This window comes from Cyanistes caeruleus, chromosome 6 (assembly GCF_971803275.1).
Source record: "Cyanistes caeruleus chromosome 6, bCyaCae1.hap1.1, whole genome shotgun sequence".
NCBI lineage: Eukaryota > Metazoa > Chordata > Aves > Passeriformes > Paridae > Cyanistes > Cyanistes caeruleus.
Window position 1 is genome coordinate 834,156 of NC_141706.1, and position 22,497 is coordinate 856,652.

Sequence of the window (22,497 nt, forward strand, 5' to 3'; positions counted from 1 at the left end):
AGGTGGTAAAAATAATCCCATCTTGTAACATGAAGTGTATTAAAAGCACAAACCGATTCTAAAGAAAAAATAAAAATTCCTTTAAAAATTCTTTAAAACTTATGACTGCAGCAGTGTCAGAGTGGATGGTTCTTACCCTAGAGGAATAAAGCAACTCTGAACATCCGTACTCAAAGGTCACTTCTGCAGTTTCTGGTAATTGAAAATGATTTATGCCTGTGTGCATTTTTTAATGAGTACAAGTACTGAGAAGTTTATTTCTGACATACAGGGGGAAAGTACAAATCCAGCAGGGCACTCGTGGGGTTCCCCTGTGGCAGGAGCTTTGGTCCAGGCACTGCATGGACTCCACAGCAGCTGGGACACGCAGCTTTGGGGCACAGAGAGAAGGATGCTCCTTGCAGGCCTTGTTTATTGCACTTCTATCCAGCAGTGTGTGATCAGGGTTCAAACAAGCAAGACACTAAACAGAAAAAAATCTAGAAATAACTAACTAGACTGGTGCTTGGGCTTTAGATTTCATCTCCCAAAACCAGCTCCTGAGCTGAGTCAGGCTCAGGCTTCCAACCCGCTTGGTCCTCCAGGCTTTCTAATTCTCTTCGCACTTCCTGAATGACACTGCTGTCCTCGTAATCAGAGAGGAGATCTTGGGGCATCAGGCTGAGAAAGGGCATCTCCTCCATCAGCGAGGGCTCTTCTCTCTCAGCGTGCTGGGTTCCATTGGCAGGCGGCTGACACACAGAGGCAGTGCTGTGGCTGTGGGAAAAGGCACATTGGTCATCCAGGGCATGCTTTTGTGTCCTGCTGCCACTCTGAAATTCCCCATTCCCTCCCCACGTGAAAACGTGTCAAATGCACACTGCTTCCACCCTAGCTGGCTTCACAAGCACCTGGTGAGTTACAAATGTGCTTTCCACATACACAGATCCTAACAGCACAAAATGTCTGATCCTGGCAAATGAGAGAGCAGTGGCCCTCAAATAAACAGATAACAAAAAAATGCTACTTGAATCTTCAAGTTCAGAGAGAAAATTCTGGGCAGTTCAGCTGTATTCACACCCTAATTAATTTCTGTGTTTCTTACTCGAGCTGACATTTGCTGACAGGCCTTCCCTGAGGTTAATGGTGCATTAACAGAAATTCTGGTGTTGAAAGGATGGGATCAGCTCTGCTTGCTTCCTTAGCTGACGTTTATGAATCAAAATGTTACCCAGTTCCTCTTCAAGCATGAAACAATGTAGAAAGAGTTGGACACAGAAGAGAGAAATACTAATCTGCATCTCCATCCCAGCTATGACGCCTTGGTGGAAGTTAACGAGGTGCTGGTAGTGTAGAGCAAACTTGGAGGATTTATTTCATAGAAAACGTGGGTTTTCTAAAAGTGCTTTTAGCAAAACTGAAATGATCTCACTTTCTGCCAATGGAACTGCTGATGACGCAAAAAACTCGGTACCAGCTCGGTGCCAGCTCGGTACCAGCTCAGTGCTCACCTCTGGGGCTGGCAGCTCGGTACCAGCCCAGTCCCAGCTCAGTCCCAGCCCAGTCCCAGCTCAGTCCCAGCCCAGTCCCAGCTCAGTCCCAGCTCAGTACCAGCTCAGTCCCAGCTCAGTCCCAGCTCAGTACCAGCTTGGTCCCAGCTCAGTCCCAGCTCAGTGCTCACCTCCGGGGCTGGCAGCTCAGGCCCAGGTCAGTCCCAGCTCGGTCCCAGCTCAGTCCCAGCTCAGTCCCAGCTCGGTCCCAGCTCAGTGCTCACCTCTGGGGCTGGCAGCTCGGTACCAGCTCGGTCCCAGCTCAGTCCCAGCTCAGTCCCAGCTCAGTCCCAGCTCAGTCCCAGCTCGGTCCCAGCTCAGTGCTCACCTCCGGGGCTGGCAGCTCGGTACCAGCCCGGTCCCAGCTCGGTCCCAGCTCAGTCCCAGCTCAGTCCCAGCTCAGTGCCAGCTCAGTCCCAGCTCAGTCCCAGCTCAGTGCTCACCTCCGGGGCTGGCAGCTCGGTACCAGCTCGGTCCCAGCTCGGTCCCAGCTCAGTACCAGCTCGGTCCCAGCTCAGTCCCAGCTCAGTCCCAGCTCAGTCCCAGCTCAGTCCCAGCTCAGTACCAGCTCGGTCCCAGCTCAGTCCCAGCTCGGTCCCAGCTCGGTCCCAGCTCAGTCCCAGCTCAGTACCAGCTCGGTCCCAGCTCAGTCCCAGCTCGGTCCCAGCTCGGTCCCAGCTCAGTCCCAGCTCAGTACCAGCTCGGTCCCAGCTCGGTCCCAGCTCAGTCCCAGCTCAGTGCTCACCTCCGGGGCTGGCAGCTCAGTCCCAGCTCAGTCCCAGCTCAGTCCCAGCTCGGTCCCAGCTCAGTCCCAGCTCAGTCCCAGCTCGGTCCCAGCTCAGTCCCAGCTCAGTGCTCACCTCCGGGGCTGGCAGCTCGGTCCCAGCCCGGTCCCAGCTCAGTCCCAGCTCGCTCCCAGCTCAGTCCCAGCTCAGTGCTCACCTCCGGGGCTGGCAGCTCAGGCCCAGCTCAGTCCCAGCTCAGTCCCAGCTCAGTCCCAGCTCGGTCCCAGCTCAGTCCCAGCTCAGTGCTCACCTCCGGGGCTGGCAGCTCGGTCCCAGCCCGGTCCCAGCTCAGTCCCAGCTCAGTCCCAGCTCAGTCCCAGCTCAGTGCTCACCTCCGGGGCTGGCAGCTCAGGCCCCCTGCGCACGGACAGCGCTCCCGGACCCCGTCGGGCTCCAGCTCCCAGCTGATGAGGTTCAGGAGTCGGTCTGAAGGGTCGAGGCAGGGCTCCCCCTCCTCAGGCAGGGGCGTGCACACGGGGAACAGCAGCTCTGCAGGAAAAGGGAAAGGCGTTTCGGGAGGAGTCCTGAGCTGCTGCTGAACTGGGGAGAGCCCAGCCTTAATTCCGTGTGCGGGCACAAACACAGGCTCCATCTCTCTCTGCATCCCTCACATGGCAGGGAGCCACAGCCCTGCTTTGTGCACTGGGTGGGAGTGAGACACTGGAAATTCATCCTTATTCATCACCCTGCTGCCGAGGCAGGAGAGCAGCACCCACCCCTCGGGGATCCCAAACCCCGCTGGTCCCGAGAACAGGCTCGGAGCCGCTCCCGGCCGGGGGGAGCCCGTACCTGTGATGGGAGCCTGTACCTGTGTGTGAGCCTGTACCTGTGTGAGCCTGTACCTGTGTGAGCCTGTACCTGTGTGAGCCTGTACCTGTGATGGGAGCCCGTACCTGTGTGAGCCTGTACCTGTGTGAGCCCGTACCTGTGTGAGCCTGTACCTGTGTGTGAGCCTGTACCTGTGTGTGAGCCCGTACCTGTGTGAGCCTGTACCTGTGTGTGAGCCTGTACCTGTGTGTGAGCCCGTACCTGTGTGAGCCTGTAACTGTGTGAGCCTGTACCTGTGTGTGAGCCCGTACCTGTGTGAGCCTGTACCTGTGTGAGCCTGTACCTGTGTGAGCCCGTACCTGTGTGAGCCTGTACCTGTGTGTGAGCCTGTACCTGTGTGTGAGCCCGTACCTGTGTGAGCCTGTACCTGTGTGTGAGCCTGTACCTGTGTGAGCCTGTACCTGTGTGTGAGCCTGTACCTGTGTGTGAGCCTGTACCTGTGTGTGAGCCTGTACCTGTGTGTGAGCCCGTACCTGTGATGGGAGCCCGTACCTGTGTGAGCCTGTACCTGTGTGTGAGCCTGTACCTGTGTGTGAGCCCGTACCTGTGTGTGCCTGTACCTGTGTGTGAGCCCGTACCTGTGTGTGAGCCTGTACCTGTGTGTGAGCCTGTACCTGTGTGTGAGCCTGTACCTGTGTGAGCCTGTACCTGTGTGTGAGCCTGTACCTGTGTGTGAGCCTGTACCTGTGTGTGAGCCTGTACCTGTGTGAGCCTGTACCTGTGTGTGAGCCCGTACCTGTGTGTGAGCCTGTACCTGTGTGTGCCTGTACCTGTGTGTGAGCCCGTACCTGTGTGTGCCTGTAACTGTGTGAGCCTGTACCTGTGTGAGCCTGTACCTGTGTGTGAGCCCGTACCTGTGTGAGCCTGTACCTGTGTGTGAGCCTGTACCTGTGTGTGAGCCTGTACCTGTGTGTGAGCCCGTACCTGTGTGAGCCTGTAACTGTGTGAGCCTGTACCTGTGTGTGAGCCCGTACCTGTGTGAGCCTGTACCTGTGTGAGCCTGTACCTGTGTGAGCCCGTACCTGTGTGTGAGCCTGTACCTGTGTGAGCCTGTACCTGTGTGAGCCTGTACCTGTGTGTGCCTGTACCTGTGTGTGAGCCTGTACCTGTGTGTGAGCCTGTACCTGTGTGTGAGCCTGTACCTGTGTGAGCCCGTACCTGTGTGTGCCTGTACCTGTGTGTGTGCCTGTACCTGTGATGGGAGCCCGTACCTGTGTGTGAGCCTGTACCTGTGTGTGAGCCTGTACCTGTGTGTGAGCCTGTAACTGTGTGTGAGCCTGTACCTGTGTGAGCCTGTACCTGTGATGGGAGCCTGTACCTGTGTGTGAGCCTGTACCTGTGTGTGAGCCTGTACCTGTGTGTGAGCCTGTACCTGTGTGAGCCTGTACCTGTGTGTGAGCCTGTACCTGTGTGTGAGCCTGTACCTGTGTGAGCCTGTACCTGTGTGTGAGCCTGTACCTGTGTGTGTGCCTGTACCTGTGTGTGTGCCTGTACCTGTGTGTGAGCCTGTACCTGTGTGAGCCTGTACCTGTGTGTGCCTGTACCTGTGTGTGTGCCTGTACCTGTGTGTGAGCCTGTACCTGTGTGAGCCTGTACCTGTGTGTGAGCCTGTACCTGTGTGTGCCTGTACCTGTGTGTGTGCCTGTACCTGTGTGTGTGCCTGTACCTGTGTGTGTGCCTGTACCTGTGTGTGTGCCTGTACCTGTGTGTGTGCCTGTACCTGTGTTGTCCCGTACCTGTGTTGTCCCGTACCTGTGTTGTCCCGTACCTGTGTGGAAGGCACAGCAGGTGCCAGGGCTGCAGTCCTGCTGTCTCTCGCAGATGGTGCCGTTCTCTCCCCTGCTCGCGGTGCTGCTGCAGTGGCCCCACTGGCACAGCTGCTCCCCGCAGCACTCGGCGTCCCGAGAGCAGCGCTGCGGGAAAAGCCTGCTCAGAAAGGGGCTCCGGAGGGCTCCGTGCGGCTCTCACAGCCCCAGGGACCGGAGTGACCCCGGAGCAGAGATCCGGCACAGCTGCCCGTTCCCTGGGCTGAGCACACCTGGAGCTACGGGCACAGGGGCAGAGCAGCAGAGCTCATCTATCCCTGTCCTGGACACCCCTCAAACCATCCCTGCCCTGGGCACTGCTCCATCCAGCCCTGCTGCAGCTTCACTGGGAATTCCAGCCTGGCCTCTCCCCACCCTCCCAGGGAGCAATTCCTGCCCAGTATCCCCTCTAACCCTCCTCTCCCCCCCTTAAAGCCATTCCCCCTTATCCTGTCACTCCATGCTTGCAGAATGTCCCTCTCCAGCTCTCCTGCAGCCCCCTCAGCACTGAAATGCTGCTCCAGGCTCTCCCTGGGGCCCTCTCTTCTGCAATCAAGGGAAATAGAAATTAATAACTGAAACGTCATCAACAGAGGACATTACTGATCTTTTCCACTGACAAATGCAGGCAGGAATTTACAATTTGTTCAGGAGAATTGTTTTCAAAGAGCAAAGCAACAACAAAAAAATAAAGTCTGACTAAAATCCATTTTCTAGTTGTAATTAGAACCAGACCTCGTTGGTAACCAAGAACCTTTGAGAAAATCTCTCTGAAAAACAAATCTCTTTGCAAATCAGAAATGCTAAAGGTCGCTTTGTGTGACAATTGTCCCGGTGTTCCAACTACACACGCCTCAGAAATCAACCCAATAAAAGCCATGTGTGTCACTTGGTTCCCTTTTTTCGGTTATTTTTTCAGTTTTATAATTAACAATGTTAAAGAGTTGCAGCAGAGCAGCCTCTCAGCAGCTTTTCCCTGTCTGGGCAGCCACACAAAATCTGGGTTTCTTTCCCAGCGGATCCCACAGGCAGTGTTTAACATTAACATAACATTAACATAGCAGTGTAGCAGGACTACACTGGCACTGTGAGAGCTGCTAATTCAGGGGAAATGCTGTGTGACTCCGCAGGTTCTAGCTCGGGGAACTGACTCCACACAAGAGCAGCGGGACCCAGATTTTATTTTCCTGCTCCTACAGGTGTTCTGCTGGGAGCTGCAGGGAAAGGTGGGAGGGGGAAGGTGCTGGGCCACCCCAGTCCCGGGTTTTAATTACCCCACGCTAAGAAAGTATTTTTACCCTGGTGCAGAAAGCTTTGCAGTTTATTTTCTGTCAATTTTGTCTCGCTGCCATTAGCAGCAGTACCTTGCAGAGTCTGTGAAGATCCCCTGGAATCCCCCCTCGCTCAGGACTCACCGTGTGCTGGGGCTTGCAGAGCTGACATCGGTACTCCGAGGGGGAGAAGAGGCAGAACTTCCCTGGCTCACAGTCCTCGTCAATGATGCACTCCTGGGGAAGGAGCAGAGCGAGCTTGGCCAAACTCCTGCCACCCCTTGAGACCCCAGGGGCTCTTCACTGCTCCCATTTCTTACTTGGGAACCAACACAGGCAGCTCCAGGGGCTGCACAGCTCTGCAGCAGAGCCCTGATCCCTCCCCGGCCCTTCCCAAACCTCTGGCACAGGCAGGGACACACCGGAGCACAGCTGGGCACAGCTGGGACACACCTGGGACACACCTGAGCACAGCTGGGCACAGCTGGGACACACCTGGGACACACCTGAGCTCAGCTGGGCACAGCTGGGACACACCTGAGCACAGCTGGGCACAGCTGGGACACACCTGGGCACACCTGAGCACAGCTGGGCACAGCTGGGACACACCTGGGACACACCTGAGCACAGCTGGGACACACCAGAGCACAGCTGGGACACACCTGGGACACACCTGAGCACAGCTGGGACACACCTGAGCACAGCTGGGCACAGCTGGGACACACCAGGGCACAGCTGGGCACAGCTGGGCACAGCTGGGACACACCTGGGACACACCTGAGCACAGCTGGACACAGCTGGGACACACCTGAGCACAGCTGGGACACACCTGGGACACACCTGAGCACAGCTGGGACACACCAGGGCACAGCTGGGCACAGCTGGGACACACCTGAGCATAGCTGGGGCACACTTGAGCACACCTGTGCACACCTGGGACATACCTGTATACATATTATATAATCTATAATATATAATATATAATATATAATATATAATATATATCATATATCATATATCATATATCATATATCATATATCATATATCATATCATATATCATATATCTTATATCTATCTTATATCTTATATCTTATATATTAGAATTGTATATTAGTATATATTATATAATAATATAATATATTATTATCTATTATATTTATAAAATTTTATATAATGAAATGTATCTATTTTATTATATATATATATATAATATATGTGTGTATATACTATATATATTATTTTTTGGACTTGCCTGTTTTTAAAATGTAGATTTCACAGAAGCAGACCCAGTTTTTACATAGTTTATTAGCTTGTTAATTTTCAGAACTAGTCAGTTATTGGGGTTTTTTAAGCATTAAAAAAAAAAGTAGTTTAGTATTTTTTTTTCCAGAAAAATTATTTCTGTGGGTGATTTCTTCCTTCCTCGTTAGGTGCCAAGCAATGCAAAGGCAATAGCCAGACACCAGTCCCAGCTGCTGGAGCAGAGCTTCCTCCACTGGAGGTCCCCACCGAGCTTCTGGTGTCCCCCAGCTCTGCCCAGACTCACCCGGGGGTTCCTGCCCGATGGGGCTCTGCAGAGATCAGCCCTAAAAAGTGACCTGTCCTGGGCAGATCTGAGGTTTGGGGTGATCAGCCCTAAAAAGTGACCTGTCCTGGGCAGATCTGAGGTTTGGGGTGATCAGCCCTAAAAAGTGACCTGTCCTGGGCAGATCTGAGGTTTGGGGTGATCAGCCCTTAAATGTGACCTGTCCTGAGCAGATCTGAGGTTTGGGGTGATCAGCCCTTCCCAGTGACCTGTCCTGGGCAGATCTGAGGTTTGGGGTGATCAGCCCTAAAAAGTGACCTGTCCTGGGCAGATCTGAGGTTTGGGGTGATCAGCCTTTAAATGTGACCTGTCCTGGGCAGATCTGAGGTTTGGGGTGATCAGCCCTTCCCAGTGACCTGTCCTGGGCAGATCTGAGGTTTGGGGTGATCAGCCCTTCCCAGTGACCTGTCCTGGGCAGATCTGAGGTTTGGGGTGATCAGCCCTTCCCAGTGACCTGTCCTGGGCAGATCTGAGGTTTGGGGTGATCAGCCCTTCCCAGTGACCTGTCCTGGGCAGATCTGAGGTTTGGGGTGATCAGCCCTTCCCAGTGACCTGTCCTGGGCAGATCTGAGGTTTCCCAGCCCTTTGATTGCCCAGAGCAGGAGCTGAACCCGCTCTGGGTTCTGACTCCTCTCCCCCCACAGCTGCACACCCTGGCTATGTGTTCACAGTTCACAAGAAGTCATTTTAGCCCTTTCAAGGAATTAGCATCACCAGTTATAGGCTGCTATAAATTACCACAATGGTTTTCAACTTCACTATCCCAGTATTGGGGGGGGGGGTTTGGGGGGTTTTGGGGGGTTTTTTTGGTTTTTTTCTGCTTTTCTGTTGCTCCATGATCAGGTGGGTCAGAATCCAAATATCCAAATGTTCTGCAGCATGTTGGAGGGTTTGTGGCTCCAAGAGAGCAGCCAGCCACTTCTCTTCAGCAGCTGTTCCAGCTCCTCTAGGCAGCTTTCTGCTGGTAGCTTTGTCAGCTGCTTTCCTGAATCCCCTGCACAAACCATGGCCAGAGCAGAGCCTGCTGCTCCCCTCCTCTCCATCCCCTCCTCTCCATCCCCTCCTCTCCATCCCCTCCTCTCCATCCCCTCCTCTCCATCCCCTCCTCTCCATCCCCTCCTCTCCATCCCCTCCTCCCCATCCCCTCCTCTCCATCCCCTCCTCCCCATCCCCTCCTCTCCATCCCCTCCTCTCCATCCCCTCCTCCCCATCCCCTCCTCTCCATCCCCTCCTCCCCATCCCCTCCTCTCCATCCCCTCCTCCCCATCCCCTCCTCTCCATCCCCTCCTCCCCATCCCCTCCTCTCCATCCCCTCCTCTCCATCCCCTCCTCTCCATCCCCTCCTCTCCATCCCCTCCTCTCCATCCCCTCCTCTCCATCCCCTCCTCTCCATCCCCTCCTCTCCATCCCCTCCTCTCCATCCCCTCCTCTCCATCCCCTCCTCCCCATCCCCTCCTCTCCCTCCCCTCCTCTCCATCCCCTCCTCCCCATCCCCTCCTCCCCATCCCCTCCTCTCCCTCCCCTCCTCTCCATCCCCTCCTCCCCATCCCCTCCTCTCCATCCCCTCCTCTCCATCCCCTCCTCCCCATCCCCTCTCAGGCACACAGCCAGGGCTCACTGCTGTCAGCTTTTCCAGCTGATCTTCTCCACAAAGGAGAAATCTTGCCACAAACTGCTTTAAGCTCATGGAATAACTCTCCCTCCAGCTCTAAAACCATCTAACACCAAAGCTGCTGCTTTCTCCTCAATTAATTAACAAGTCCTGCGCCAAAAAACTTTTTCCTCTTCCTGAACTGTGTCCCACCAGTTCAGACATTCAGTTTTATGAGAGTTTCCAGACAGGGAAAAAAAAATTCCCTTTGTGGTTTTCTTTCCTGGCAAAGGCTTCCTCTCACATGTGCTCTGTGAATCTGTGCCCCACTCCTGCTCTGCCTCACCCAGACACCCCCAGCAAATGCAGAGCTCACCAGTGCCCACCTGCAGAGTGAAACCATATAGATATTATTAGTATTTACTTTTCCTTATTGGATCAGGCAACAGACCATTCAATTCAGCTCCCTTTAGACAGAAGAGTTGCTGGGCAAGGAGCCAGTCTGGATAAAATGAAATGGAAAGGAATTTGGTGTTAGGCAGGGCTAAAGGGCACCAGAGAACAAACACTGCTGGTTCTGGGACCACTGGGACTGGCTGTACTGGGACCATCAGTGGCCAGGGTGCAAATGCCATGCCCTGGAAGGACACCTCAGCATCCTGAGGGCTCTCAGGATAATCCCTGCTCTGCAGTGAATATCCAGCAGCAGCTGGAAGCTATTTGGGCATTAGGATCTGTTCCAAAACCAACAGGGAAAACAAAAAAGCAACAAGAAATGAAAATCGTGGAAAGGGTTCCCAGGTCTGCTGAAACAACTGCTGCTGAAAGAAACCTGAGGTGTCTTGTGCTTGGTGCCTCACTGTGGCAGTACATTTACTCCTCTGCTTTGCTGGTGGTACAGTAGGTGCTGAAATAACACTCATTCTGCTTTGAGCTTTTTCCCCTTAATCCTTGATTAAAACCTGAACTGCAAAATAAAAAATATTCTGATGATGTCTGACCTTCAGAATGGACTCAGTGATTTTAAATTCACAACTGGCATTTGATTTATCCATTCCCTCCCCCCCACTCACACTCACCCTGCCTCCACATTGTCAGAAAGTTCTCCAAAGGGATTCAAACAAGACTCTTCACCCCTCACATCTTCAGCCAATATTTGTCAGGGACTGTCTTGGGTGAGACTTTCTCTCCTGGGGTCTTTACTCTTCAGTTTAGACCCCAAGAAAGCAGAGGAAGGCACTGCCATCACCTTGCAGACATTTCTGTGTTTCTCTGGCAGGGAGCAGTGAGCCTGGAGCAGGAGCAGCCCTTTCCCCCCTTGTGTAATCCCTGTGTCCTGTTTGCTGTGATCCAGGTGAGCTTTGTGCCTTCTGAGGGGGCTGAGGGAGAGGCAGGATTGTTTTCTGCAGGGCTGGAGAGCCAGAACAGCCTCTCCAAGGTGTTCATTCCTAACCACAGGGCCACAGAGAGGCAAAATCAGTGATTTGGGAGGGGTGGGGAAGCTCAGCCAGCACAAACAGCACAGGAGGCAGTGCCACTGGAGCAATTGGTGTGACAATTAGAAAAGGAGTTCAGTGGGAAGCCTGGAAATGCACAGGAGCTCCTCTCTCTGTGTTTGGGGACAGCTGTGCTCCAACAGCTGCTCTGAGCAAAAGCCCTTTTTGTGTTCACTGAAACCTCCTCACACCAAGCAGGTCACTTTTCCCAAGGGTAGCTGAGGTAAAGCCCAGAGTTCAGCTCTGTAAAGCTCAGCTTCAGGTCCTTCCCCAGCAGCTCAGCCCCCTGAGACAGCATCAGCTCCATCCCAGCTCAGCCTGGCACCAACATCTCCCACAGCAAATCCTTCCAGGAGGAAAGATTCACAAACCCTCACAAACCCTCACAAACCCTCACAAACCCCCCCAGGAGGAAGGATTCACAAACCCTCACAAGCCCTCCCAGGCTTGGGCTCAGTTCTGCAAGCTGTTTCATGCAGGACTGCTCTCCACTGCTGCAGCAGATGGCAAAAACTGCTGAGTAGTAAGGAAAAAAAAGAAGCATAAAAGCTGTTTTATATCCTACATGTATTTAAAAAGAGGGCAGAATTACACAGAATGGAATATTGCTCCATGGAAACTACTACCTCAGTTTGAAATGCAGTAGCAGTCCAGTTCCTAATCTCTCTGTTGTCTAGACAGGGCACATAATGCGTTTGTCTTTAATGAGATATGAATTAATTTGCCCTGAAATACCTCAAAACCTCTGTAATACTTTCCAGCAGCACAAAGCTCTCACTCCTGCCCTGCCAGGCACACAGCACTCGTAAAATGAGGAACTTCTGTTAAAAACAGACGTCTGAAAAAGAGCAGCCATGAGCTGCAGGCTGTGCTGGGGTCACATCCCAGGGCTGGGGGAGAGCCAGCTCCTTGGGTGGCTGCTCAGCAGGAACAGGACTGCTCAAAACTAATAAACAACAAAACACAAATCCCTTGGCTTTGTCCTGAGCTTCTCCATGGAGCCAATCTCCTCCAATTCCTTTTCCCCCACTTCCCAGAAACATTTCATTTGGGAACACTTCAGTTTGGTTCTCCCTGTGACACAATATAAAAGGAGGCAGAACACGTCCAGTGGCACAGCTGAAGGTGGCCTGCAGCCACCTGAGCCTGGCTTTAGGTGCCAAAGCAGCACAGCACGTTGGCCTAAATGTGCTGTCCAAAAGGGAATTACTGGGACAGGCTGTGACCCCAGAGACTCCCACCAGCAGGGAAAGAGCTGCATCCACTTCTACATCACCAGGGAAAGAGCTGCAGCCCTTTCCACACCACCTGCTTATTCCCAGCTCACAGAGATCCTGTCATTCATCACATCCCATCACTGATCAGGTCCTGTCATTGATCAGGTCCTGTCACTGATCACATCCTGTCACTGATCAGGTCCTGTCATTGATCACATCCCATCACTGATCAGGTCCTGTCACTGATCACATCCCATCACTGATCACATCCTGTCACTGATCACATCCTGTCACTGATCACATCCCATCACTGATCACATCCTGTCACTGATCACATCCTGTCACTGATCACATCCCATCACTGATCAGGTCCTGTCACTGATCACATCCTGTCACTGATCACATCCCATCACTGATCAGGTCCTGTCATTGATCACATCCTGTCACTGATCACATCCTGTCACTGATCACATCCCATCACTGATCAGGTCCTGTCACTGATCACATCCCATCACTGATCAGGTCCTGTCACTGATCACATCCCATCACTGATCAGGTCCTGTCACTGATCACATCCTGTCACTGATCACATCCTGTCACTGATCACATCCTGTCACTGATCACATCCCATCACTGATCAGATCCTGTCATTGATCACATCCCATCACTGATCAGGTCCTGTCACTGATCACATCCCATCACTGATCACATCCTGTCACTGATCACATCCTGTCACTGATCACATCCCATCACTGATCACATCCCATCACTGATCAGGTCCTCTCAGACCCCATGCAGTTGGTGCTCCAAGTCATAAGAGGGAATAAATAAAATATCACCCACAGCTTCAAGGAGCTGACTCCAATGAAAGAAGGAACTACACCCAAAAAAACACAAAGAAGCAAAACCAAAGAAATTCCTGGGAAATGCCTCAGGATAATGAGAATGGTGCCTAGGAGCTCTCTCAGATCATGCTCTGCTCACTCTTGGTCAAAATCTCTCTCTATGCCTTGCAATAATTTAACAGCAGGTCACTCTGCAGAAGCAGCCCCTTCATTTTCTTCCCTCACCTTTCTTTTTCACTCAGTAATTATAACCGGATCCTGGCAGGACTACAGCCTCTAAAACTCTCCTGTGTAGGAGACACAGTGCCAAGCACTCATCTCAGTTATATCAGTGATATCAAAGTGGGCACATGAGATGAACTGTTCTAATTAAATAGAAATAAATGACATATCTGACAGGTAATTACCCTGCTCTGGAAACCAAGGACTATGTAACCAGCAAAGGAGAAAAGGACTGTCTATGTGTGTGTGTATATTTATGTATAAGTGAGGTCAAAACACTGATGTATGTTTATAAACAGGGTTTTCCTAATGAGTTTGTCATGAACAGCCCTAAAGAGAGATGCATCTACCTGTGGATCTGTGGATGGGAGAACAACAGCTCCCTGGTGTTTGGTAAGCAGATGTGTGTGACTCTGGTGGGCTGGGAGCTGTGGATCTGTGGATCTGTGGATCTGTGGATGGGAGAACAACAGCTCCCTGGTGTTTGGTAAGCAGATGTGTGTGACTCTGGTGGGCTGGGAGCTGCAGGCTGGACCCCAGCTGTGCTGGGCTGCAGTGGTGGAGCCTGTGCAGGGCTGTGCTGCAGCTCTGCAGTGCCACTGCTGCCAGGGGCTCACACAGACACAGCCCTGAGCCAGGGACACTCCCTGGAGCTGAGGTTCACTGCAGCCACAAAGCTCCTGTGCTTCACTGCTGAGCTGCAAAATAAAACCTGGCACACAGAGAGGGTGTGAAACAGCTGGGAGGAGAGAAAAGCCTTTGAAAACAAGATTTCTGTGCTTAACAGCTGCTGGCTGGGCTTCAGCACTGAATTAAGAGTAGCACACTGAGAGGGAGATGTTGACCTGTGCCCCATCCCTCACTGAACTGATTTCAAACCCTGAATCTCATGGGCTTTGTTCCTGTATCATTTTACACTCTTCATTTGGTAGTCTAGGGTTTCAACAGACTTATTAACTCTGTTAGAGCCAAAGATAAGAACACAGGAACAGAAGTGCCCTGGTAAGGACCCACATTCAATGGATTTTGCCCACGGCAGGGCTGGCAGTGTAAGATTGCTTTTCCTATAGAAGAAATTGAATAGTTTGTCTTTCATGAGCTGTAGATGGAAGAAGAAGGGGTTTGAATTACAGCAACAGCAGTGGGATAAATCATCTGCAGCCCTTGAGGATTTTGGGAACATGAGCTCCATGTCTGCCAAGGATGGAGCAGGCATCTGGGTCACAGGTGTTGACTCTTCGAAGCTTTGTCAAGACCTCCTCTTTGGGGCATTTGTTTGGATTAAAAAAGAGCCTCTTTCATTTCATTTTTCTTTTAATTTAGTTTTCCATCTGAAATCATGTGCCTAGAGGATATCAACAACACGAGAGGATGACTATCCATGAATATTCATCCCATTTCCTAAACAAACACAAATTTGTAAATGGAAAAGGGTGTGCAGCCCACCCTTTGTCCTCCCAAAAGGGACAGCAGAACATGAATGTACTGCAGATTCCCACCAGGGATGGAGTCCAAGGCACACACCACCAGGGGACCAAACCCTTCCCTTGCTGACAGCTGTGATATCTTAGACCCAGGAAATCCTCCAAAGCTTTGCCTGACAGCACGATGGCAAACTGATGTCCAGCTCTCCACATGCCCTGAGATGCTGCTTCTCCCCCTGGGCTCTCCAAGGACGAGGCTTGAGGGATTCCTCATGTGATCCAAATTCAGCAGCAGGCTCTGAGTCATTTCCAGACAGAGGAAGGAGTAAACAGAGCCAGAATTCCCACCCCACCCTGCACCTTCAGTACAATTCCAATGCATGGCTGACTCAAGGGAGAGTGATGCCTGCAGGGGTGGCTGCCAGCCCTCAGAGACAGCTGAGAAAGGGAATGGGAGCCTGGGGATGCACAGGAGCCTCCCAGCCATGCAGGGGCTGCATTGCTGGAGTGGCCAGGAGCCCAGCTGTCCCTGCCAGCAGCACACACGGGCATGGGGAGCAGCCCAGCCCTGCTGCACTGCCAGGGAGAAACAGCCTGCCAGGAAAAGTCTGTGTGTGTGCAGGATCTCCCCTGCTGTTTCTGGAACACCTGCACTCCAGGTACGTGCACCTGCTCCCACACCTTTATTTCCATGCTCTGCTGGTGTGTGCCTGGGCACCTGCTGCAGGGGGACAGGCACTGGGGTTTCAATTAAAAAATGCAGGCACCACCTGCCTTTGTTTTCCACAAAGCTGCTTCCCCAGACCTGGAATTCTCATTCCAGCCAATAAGTGGATTATTGCCATTATTGCAGTTATTGCAGTGCAGACACTCCTCTGCCTTCTTGTGAGGCTCTTGTGTCATCTCTCAAAGCCCAAAAACGTCACATGAAAAACTTCCAGGGATTTCAGAGGCTCACAAGTCAGCACAGAAAAGAAATGTAGAGTCAGGAGGTGCAGGGTCCCAGTTATCAGAAATAAATTACACTGAGTTTAAATTTCACAGCAAGGGGTTTGTGAAGGTGCTTGGAAAATTCTTCTTTTTACCGCCCAAATTTTGTACCTAAAGAGCAGGAGCTGTGGGAACCCATAAGTTTCATAAGGTAAAGTGAATAAAGCCTATAAAGTGAGCCAGTGAAGGCAATGGAACCACTCTTCCACCTCCTGTTGGTCTGCAAAGCCCAGAGAGTGACCAGGACACGTCACAGCATCACACAAAACCTCAGCTATGAAAATCTGTCTGCAGAAAAAACACCTAAGGGCCCAGTGCAAAGTTTCCTGCAACTCATTTCCCAATACCTTTGCCTTAAGTTTAGAGATCTAAGCAACAGTGCCTTTGAATTTGGACAAAACTTTTCTCCTGCTCCCCCCAGCACTGCTTTTTTATCCTCACTGCAACCCAAATCTCCCAGTTCCTAATTGCATCACTCCCACGATATCTCTTTGCCCTTGTAACAGCAAAACTGTATTATTTCTATTATTGGAATATGTTATATTCCCCCTCAACACTGGAAGCTTGCAAGCATTTTCAGCCTGACTCCTGTCGGGCACCTCAGTGCTGTTAATTGTTAATTTTTAATTGTTAATTTTTAGTTGTTAATTGCTAATTAATTTTTAATTGTTAATTGAGGAGTGGGTGTGAAGAATGACACCACAGGCAAGCCAAACATGTTATGAAACACCAGCAGTGCTGTGCTGCAGTGCTGAGAAGGTTAAAAAGTTTTGTGCTGCATTTGAAGATGATGATCACCTTTGCTTGGGAAAAAACCCATTTGGATTGTCTTCATTACACATAATCTCATTAGCAAAAAGCACTGTGGGGGATGTTAACACTTTCTATAGGATCAGCTGCAGTTTAGAATAGTTACAGTTTATTTTATACCTTGGGGGTTCACTTAAGCTACAAGCTTTGCCAAATAGTAGGAAAAAAAGAAGTAAAGCTGCTTGTGTGTGCTGTGTTTTGCTGCTTGCCATTTTCAAATTGAAATAGCAGTATAGAAACATGAGCTGTGAGAGGGAAAGCTTTAGAAAAGAGGCACTAATTTCAGGTTCTGTGCCCTCTATAAATGGGAACTACTGACATCATTTTTCCATCATTATATTTATAAAATAATTTCCATAATGATATTTATAAAATAGCTACAGAGCTGCTTCTGTGAAAGAACTGGAGGTAAGTTTCCCTGAAGAAAGCCAGGGTGTGTTGAAGTAAATCAAACCACAAACTATTAGTCAGATGAAGCCAGCTATCAGAGGAAACCTGGCAAGCCCAGTCTTAGCAAGAGCACAAAAAAGAACCATTTTGGCGAGACTACAACCAACAAAAAGCCAATTTTTTTAAGTAGTGCTGAATTTCTCATGTGACTACTGACGTTTAGCAAATGTTCCTGTGCTTGCAAGACTCGGGTAAAGAATATTCTTGAGCTTTTAAACTCCTTTGGGAGCCCTTGAACAACCATATTTTGAGGGGAGGGGGATTCATTGTCCCATCTCTCTCCCTTCTCCTCAAAGTGACATTTCATGGCCAGCTGTCCATCACTGAGTTAGGCTGGAAAGCAAACAGAGCCAGATGTTGTTCCACAGATTCCTCATAAATAAATGACTTGGGGTTATTTCAACTGTTAAAATCTAGAAAGTGTTTTTTTTCTAATGGAAGACAAGCTCAGTGTTACAGTAAGGATTTATCCACACTCCTGGGAAGGGCTGTGTAACTATCTTTGCTATTTAACATTAATGTTTGACAGACAAATTGAATATTCAGACATGTGCATTAACTCTGTTTCCAAGTCACTATGTTCCTAAGTTAAACTAATTTAAAAACACAAACATTTGCTTACCCCAATGGCTGTGTGTGTTTCAGAACATTCCAAAATTTTATTGGTGAACTCTGACACATTTTTCTGAACAAGGAACCCAAAGTATTTGTTTGGTCTTCCAAAGGAAATAAATGTGCTTACTTACATGGTTCCTTTTGTTTTCTCCATCTCTTATGGATGTAATAACTGTCTCAGAAAAAACTGTTGATCCAGTTTTGTTATCTGTGACCTGATACAGGGAAAGAACAAAACATCAAACTTCAGTTTTTATCAGTCCTTTGTTACTCTCAGTCCTAAACCCTGCAATAATTAACCCACTCCCACCCCCTCTTTTTTCCCATTTTGCTGCCACCCTTATTAACCCTAATCTGAGGGGGAAAGTGGATGCCAGAGCTGCCTCCTTGTCTGTTTAAAATGGCACTGCAAAGGAGCCAGCTGAGCAGGAGAAGGTTGGGTTCTCATTCCCATGCAATGTTCCCAGCTCAGTCCCATTTCCAGCAGGCCCTTTTTCCAAAATAAATTGTTATTTCACTCTAACCTCTCATGACAGCTCTCCTTGACACCAGTCAAGCTCAGAAGATACAATCAAACCCCAGAGTAACCATCACCAGGAAAATTTACACTCCAAATTACCTTGTGAATAAACATGTAAGACTGGGTTGTTTTTTTGAAGACAAGGTGTGTGAGAATGGAGAGCTCACCATATACAAGTTTTCTCATACCTTATCAATTTCCTGATGGGTCTGAACAGTTCTGTTGCCCACTCTGGTTTCTGTGCTGGACTCATTATGGTAATTGGGAGGTAAATCTTCAAATCTGACTTCTGACAGCTTTTTTGCCCCTTCCTCCTCAGCTTCCATCTGCCAAATTAAGATAAAAAAACAACCAAACAACTGAAAATTAGCAGAAATATCACAAAAGAGACCAAGCCCCGCTTCTTGTGCGGCCCCCAGTGCCAAACCCTGCCCAGAGCAGCTTTTAATGGGCCACACAAACAGGGCTGAGCTCAACCCTTGGGCTGCTGAAGCCAAAGTCAGTCCCTGGCAGGGAGGGAAGGGTGCAGGACTGGCAGCTCTGGTATCGCTGTCAGAGGAGAGCCCAGAGCTCTGCTCCTCACAGAAATCCACTGACAGCCTCAGGCAGATCTTCCTTTCTGGCACAGGAGGGAAAATATCCCGGCAAGGGAGAGAAACAAAATGCCCTGAAGCCAACAGGGCAGCCCTATGGCTGAGGGGGTGCACATATCCAGAATTCCATCCTCTGCTGTCCCTGTGGGGTGGGGAAGGGCGTGAATCCTGGAAACACACAGGAACAAACCCCGTCCTTCATTTGGGACAGAGCTGGGAGGCCACCAGCTCAACCAGGATGAACAACAGGATTTTTCCCTAGGCAAAGCCTCTCCTTTTGGCGTGTCTGTTTGTTTTAAGCAGCAGCTGCAAACCTTTCTAAGCACAAACCATTGATCTGCTAAGACTGCTCAAACAATTCACGCCTTGTGCTGCACCCAGAGCTTTCCTCAATGCAGCCCCGACTGTAAAACCCGCAGGAATTGTGGAATTGTGATTCCATCCCTAAGCAGCATGGTGAGGAATGGTTCATTGCAGTGTGTCTGCAGTCTCAGTGAACAGGATAACAGAGGCGGGTTCCAGATGCAGCAGAAGTTCAGAAATGATCTCATTATAGCAGGCCAAGGTCTGTTTCTCCAGCTGCCACTTAAAGGGTTTTGTAGAATGAGTATTTTTGACCGAGAGACAAAGAGAACCTGAAAGGAAGGTTCTCAGCAGAAACGGGACTGAAAAGCACAGGAGAGGGGAGTGCAGGGCCAGGCTGTTCTGGCAGCCACAGGAGACCAGGGCTTTGGGTGTGCTCTCGGCTCCCGGCGGTGGAACGGGTCCCGTGCGATTCCGGGACAGCAATTTGAGACCAGCACACGCAATTCCAGCACGGGCAAGCCGCTTTTCGGGGGGTCTGGGGGCGCCGGGAGCCCTGAGCCCCGGCTGGGGACAGCCCCCATCCCCGTCCGTCTGTCCCGGGGCGCTCGGGGAAGGAGCGGGGAGACCCCGGGGAGAGAGCCCGGCACCCCTCACCTCCTGCACGGCATTGCGGAGCTTGTGCTGGGTGTCCTCCATCAGCGCCTCCACCTCCCGCAGCATCTCCCCGAGGCTGGCGGCTCTGCCAGCGCCCGGCGCGGCCAGCGGGGCACGGAGCGGCAGCAGCAGCAGCAGCAGCAGCAGCAGGGCTGCCTGTGCCGCCGGGACCCGCATCCCTCTGGCCTGCTGCTGATGCTGCTGCTGCTGCTCTGGGGCTGATGCTGCTGCTGCTCTGGGGCTGCTGATGCTGCTGCTCTGGGGCTGATGCTGCTGCTCTGGGGCTGCTGATGCTGCTCTGCCCTGCTGATGCTGCTCTGGGGCTGCTGCTGCTGCTGCTCTGGGGCTGATGCTGCTCTGGGGCTGCTGATGCTGCTCTGGGGCTGCTGCTGCTGCTGCTGCTGCTGCTCTGGGGCTGCTGATGCTGCTCTGTCCTGCTGCTGCTGCTCGGGGCTGCTGATGCTCGGGGCTGCTCTGGGGCTGCTGATGCTGCTCTGCCCTGCTGCTGCTCTGCCCTGCTGCTGCTGCTGCTGCTCGGGGCTGCTGCTGCTCCTGCCGGGTCTTCCTCTGCTGCTGCCGGGCCTGCTGCCGCTCCTCTGGCCCTGCTGCCGCTCCACTGGCCCTTCCTCCTCTCCTCCCGACTCCTCTGGCTCCTCCCGGCTCCTCCCGGCTCCTCCCGGCTCCCCTCGCCCCGCTGGCCCCGCTGCCGGCCCCAGGCTCAGCGCCGGCGGCCGGGGCGGAGCGGAGCGGGAGGAGCCGCAGCCCCCGGAACCCCCGCCCCGAGAGCGGGGAGGAGATGCTGGGAGAGCGGGGAGATGCTGGGAGAGCGGGGAGATGCTGGGAGAGCGGGGAGATGCTGGGAGAACAGGAGGAGATGCTGAGAGAAGAGGAGGAGATGCTGAGAGAAGAGGAGGAGATGCTGAGAGAAGAGGGAGATGCTGAGAGAAGAAGAGGAGATGCTGAGAGAAGAGGAGGAGATGCTGAGAGAGCGGGGAGATGCTGAGAGAACAGGAGGAGATGCTGAGAGAAGGGGGAGATGCTGAGAGAACAGGAGGAGATGCTGAGAGAACAGGAGGAGATGCTGAGAGAAGAGGAGGAGATGCTGGGAGAACAGGAGGAGATGCTGAGAGAAGGGAGAGATGCTGAGAGAAGAGGAGGAGATGCTGAGAGAACAGGAGGAGATGCTGAGAGAAGAGGAGGAGATGCTGAGAGAACAGGAGGAGATGCTGAGAGAACAGGAGGAGATGCTGAGAGAAGAGGAGGAGATGCTGAGAGAAGAGGAGGAGATGCTGAGAGAAGAGGAGGAGATGCTGAGAGAAGAGGAGGAGATGCTGAGAGAAGAGGAGGAGATGCTGAGAGAAGAGGAGGAGATGCTGAGAGAAGAGGAGGAGATGCTGAGAGAACAGGAGGAGATGCTGGGAGAAGGGGGAGATGCTGAGAGAAGGGGGAGATGCTGAGAGAAGAGGAGGAGATGCCGAGCGACACGGGGAGATGCCGAGAGGAAGGAGCAGTGCGAGTTTCCCGTTCAGAGCCGAGCCCTTGGTTCTCCCGGTGCTCCGGCCAGGCTGGATGGAAGAGGGCGGTGGGAGCTGTGTGGAACCTCCATCCTCTGCTTTGCTTGCCAGAGAAGGCTCTCGAAAGATGCTCTGGGCTCAGAGGGGGGACAGGACATGCAGTGCCTGGCCAGCACCCCACTGACTGATGATTCCCTTCGAATTTCTCTAAAAAATATTCGGGCAGCATCATCATTTTGTTATCTGTGTGTGTCTTCCCCAGTTTCCACATGGTTTTTCCTCCTTGTGCTGTACCCCAAGAATTTCACTGCATGTTCAAAGAAGACTTTAAAAGAAGTGCTGGAGGCCCAAATTCCCAAAGGTTGCCAGACTCCAGGAAATGGACTAGAAGCTGGATACTCCATAATATCTTTGTGAATTTGGGCTTCAAACCAAATTCCTATCAATTCCAGAGGGGCTTACACTCTAAACAGAATAAAGGAGGATCAGAAGGAGTTTCTAGCACTGATCACCTCTTCTGGTCATTTGTTCTACTGTTTTTGTCTTGCATGATTAAAGCAACAGAGACAACCCCTCCAGTAAAAAACCAAAATTAATCAAAACAAAAAACCCACACCAGAAAGCAAAAATCAACAAACTCATCTGCATTTAATATAAAGGAACTCTTGTAATCAGGGTCTCTCTACTGTTTTTTTACAGTGAGGGAAAAAAGTCCTGTCCATTGAAAATACTGCTTCTGTATGAAAGCAAACAATGATTAGTCAGTTCTTACGTTGGACTGGAGCAAAGTCTTGTCCAAAATGATGTTAGGTAAAGGATGTCAGGGAATTCTAACAAATTTTTATAGGTAAAGTGCAGCCCAGAGAAATGAACTTTTTCTGAGGCAAAGTACCACAGTTAAAAAGCATCTCATTCATAGCACAAAAAACAAACATCACACCAAAACCCATGGGATCTTTCTGCTGAGATATCACTTATTCTTAGGCCTTAATTCATTAATTTAGAGAGAACATAATGAGGCAGAATAATCTTAGAATATGTACACACATAATTAGAAAAAGCACATTTCAGGGCTATCACATACAAGGAATTTGTAAGCTTCAGTGTCAGTACAAGTCCCTTGAGGTGGATTTGAGGCAAAGCCAGGCCCCTGGCACGGGGAATGTGCTCTTGTCAAAGGCATCCTCTGAATCAGTGATCCTGGAGAATGGAAATCACCTCCTGCTTGGGTGAGCCTGGAGACAAAGGACCTGAGAGCAGCAGGGTGGGGAGTGTGCATCTCACGTTTTCATTTTCCCACGCATTGTTCACGCATTTAGACATGGTATATTAATTATATTATATTATATTATATTATATTATATTATATTATATTATATTATATTATATTATATTATATTATATTATATTATATTATATTATATTATATTATATTATATTATATT

General features: G+C 51.0%; 1 protein-coding gene across 1 annotated transcript; it reads right to left on the minus strand.

Moving 5' to 3' along the window:
* Positions 1-225: 225 nt before the first annotated feature.
* DKK3 (dickkopf Wnt signaling pathway inhibitor 3) lies at positions 226-20,218 on the minus strand. Its single transcript, XM_086895318.1, has 8 exons — positions 20,058-20,218; positions 19,539-20,018; positions 18,174-18,311; positions 17,597-17,680; positions 6,363-6,455; positions 4,911-5,055; positions 2,647-2,803; positions 226-756 (listed from the first exon to the last, which is right to left on the minus strand). Exons 2-8 carry the CDS (start codon positions 19,713-19,715, stop codon positions 513-515), a joined length of 1,038 nt encoding a protein of 345 aa, XP_086751444.1. The 5' UTR covers positions 19,716-20,018; positions 20,058-20,218; the 3' UTR covers positions 226-512.
* Between the last annotated feature and the right edge of the window lie 2,279 nt (positions 20,219-22,497).

Bases quoted from the DNA above. Each gene is read 5' to 3' on its own strand.
- DKK3 (XM_086895318.1), bottom strand. From the start codon at position 19,715: ATGCGGGTCCCGGCGGCACAGGCAGCCCTGCTGCTGCTGCTGCTGCTG. The intron at 6,456-17,596 runs GTAAGTAAGCAC...CTCCTTCCCCAG, and splicing joins GAGAAAACAAAAGGAACCAT to GAGTGCATCATTGACGAGGA. The intron at 5,056-6,362 runs GTGAGTCCTGAG...CTTTTCCCGCAG, and splicing joins TCTGCAAGCCCCAGCACACG to CGCTGCTCTCGGGACGCCGA.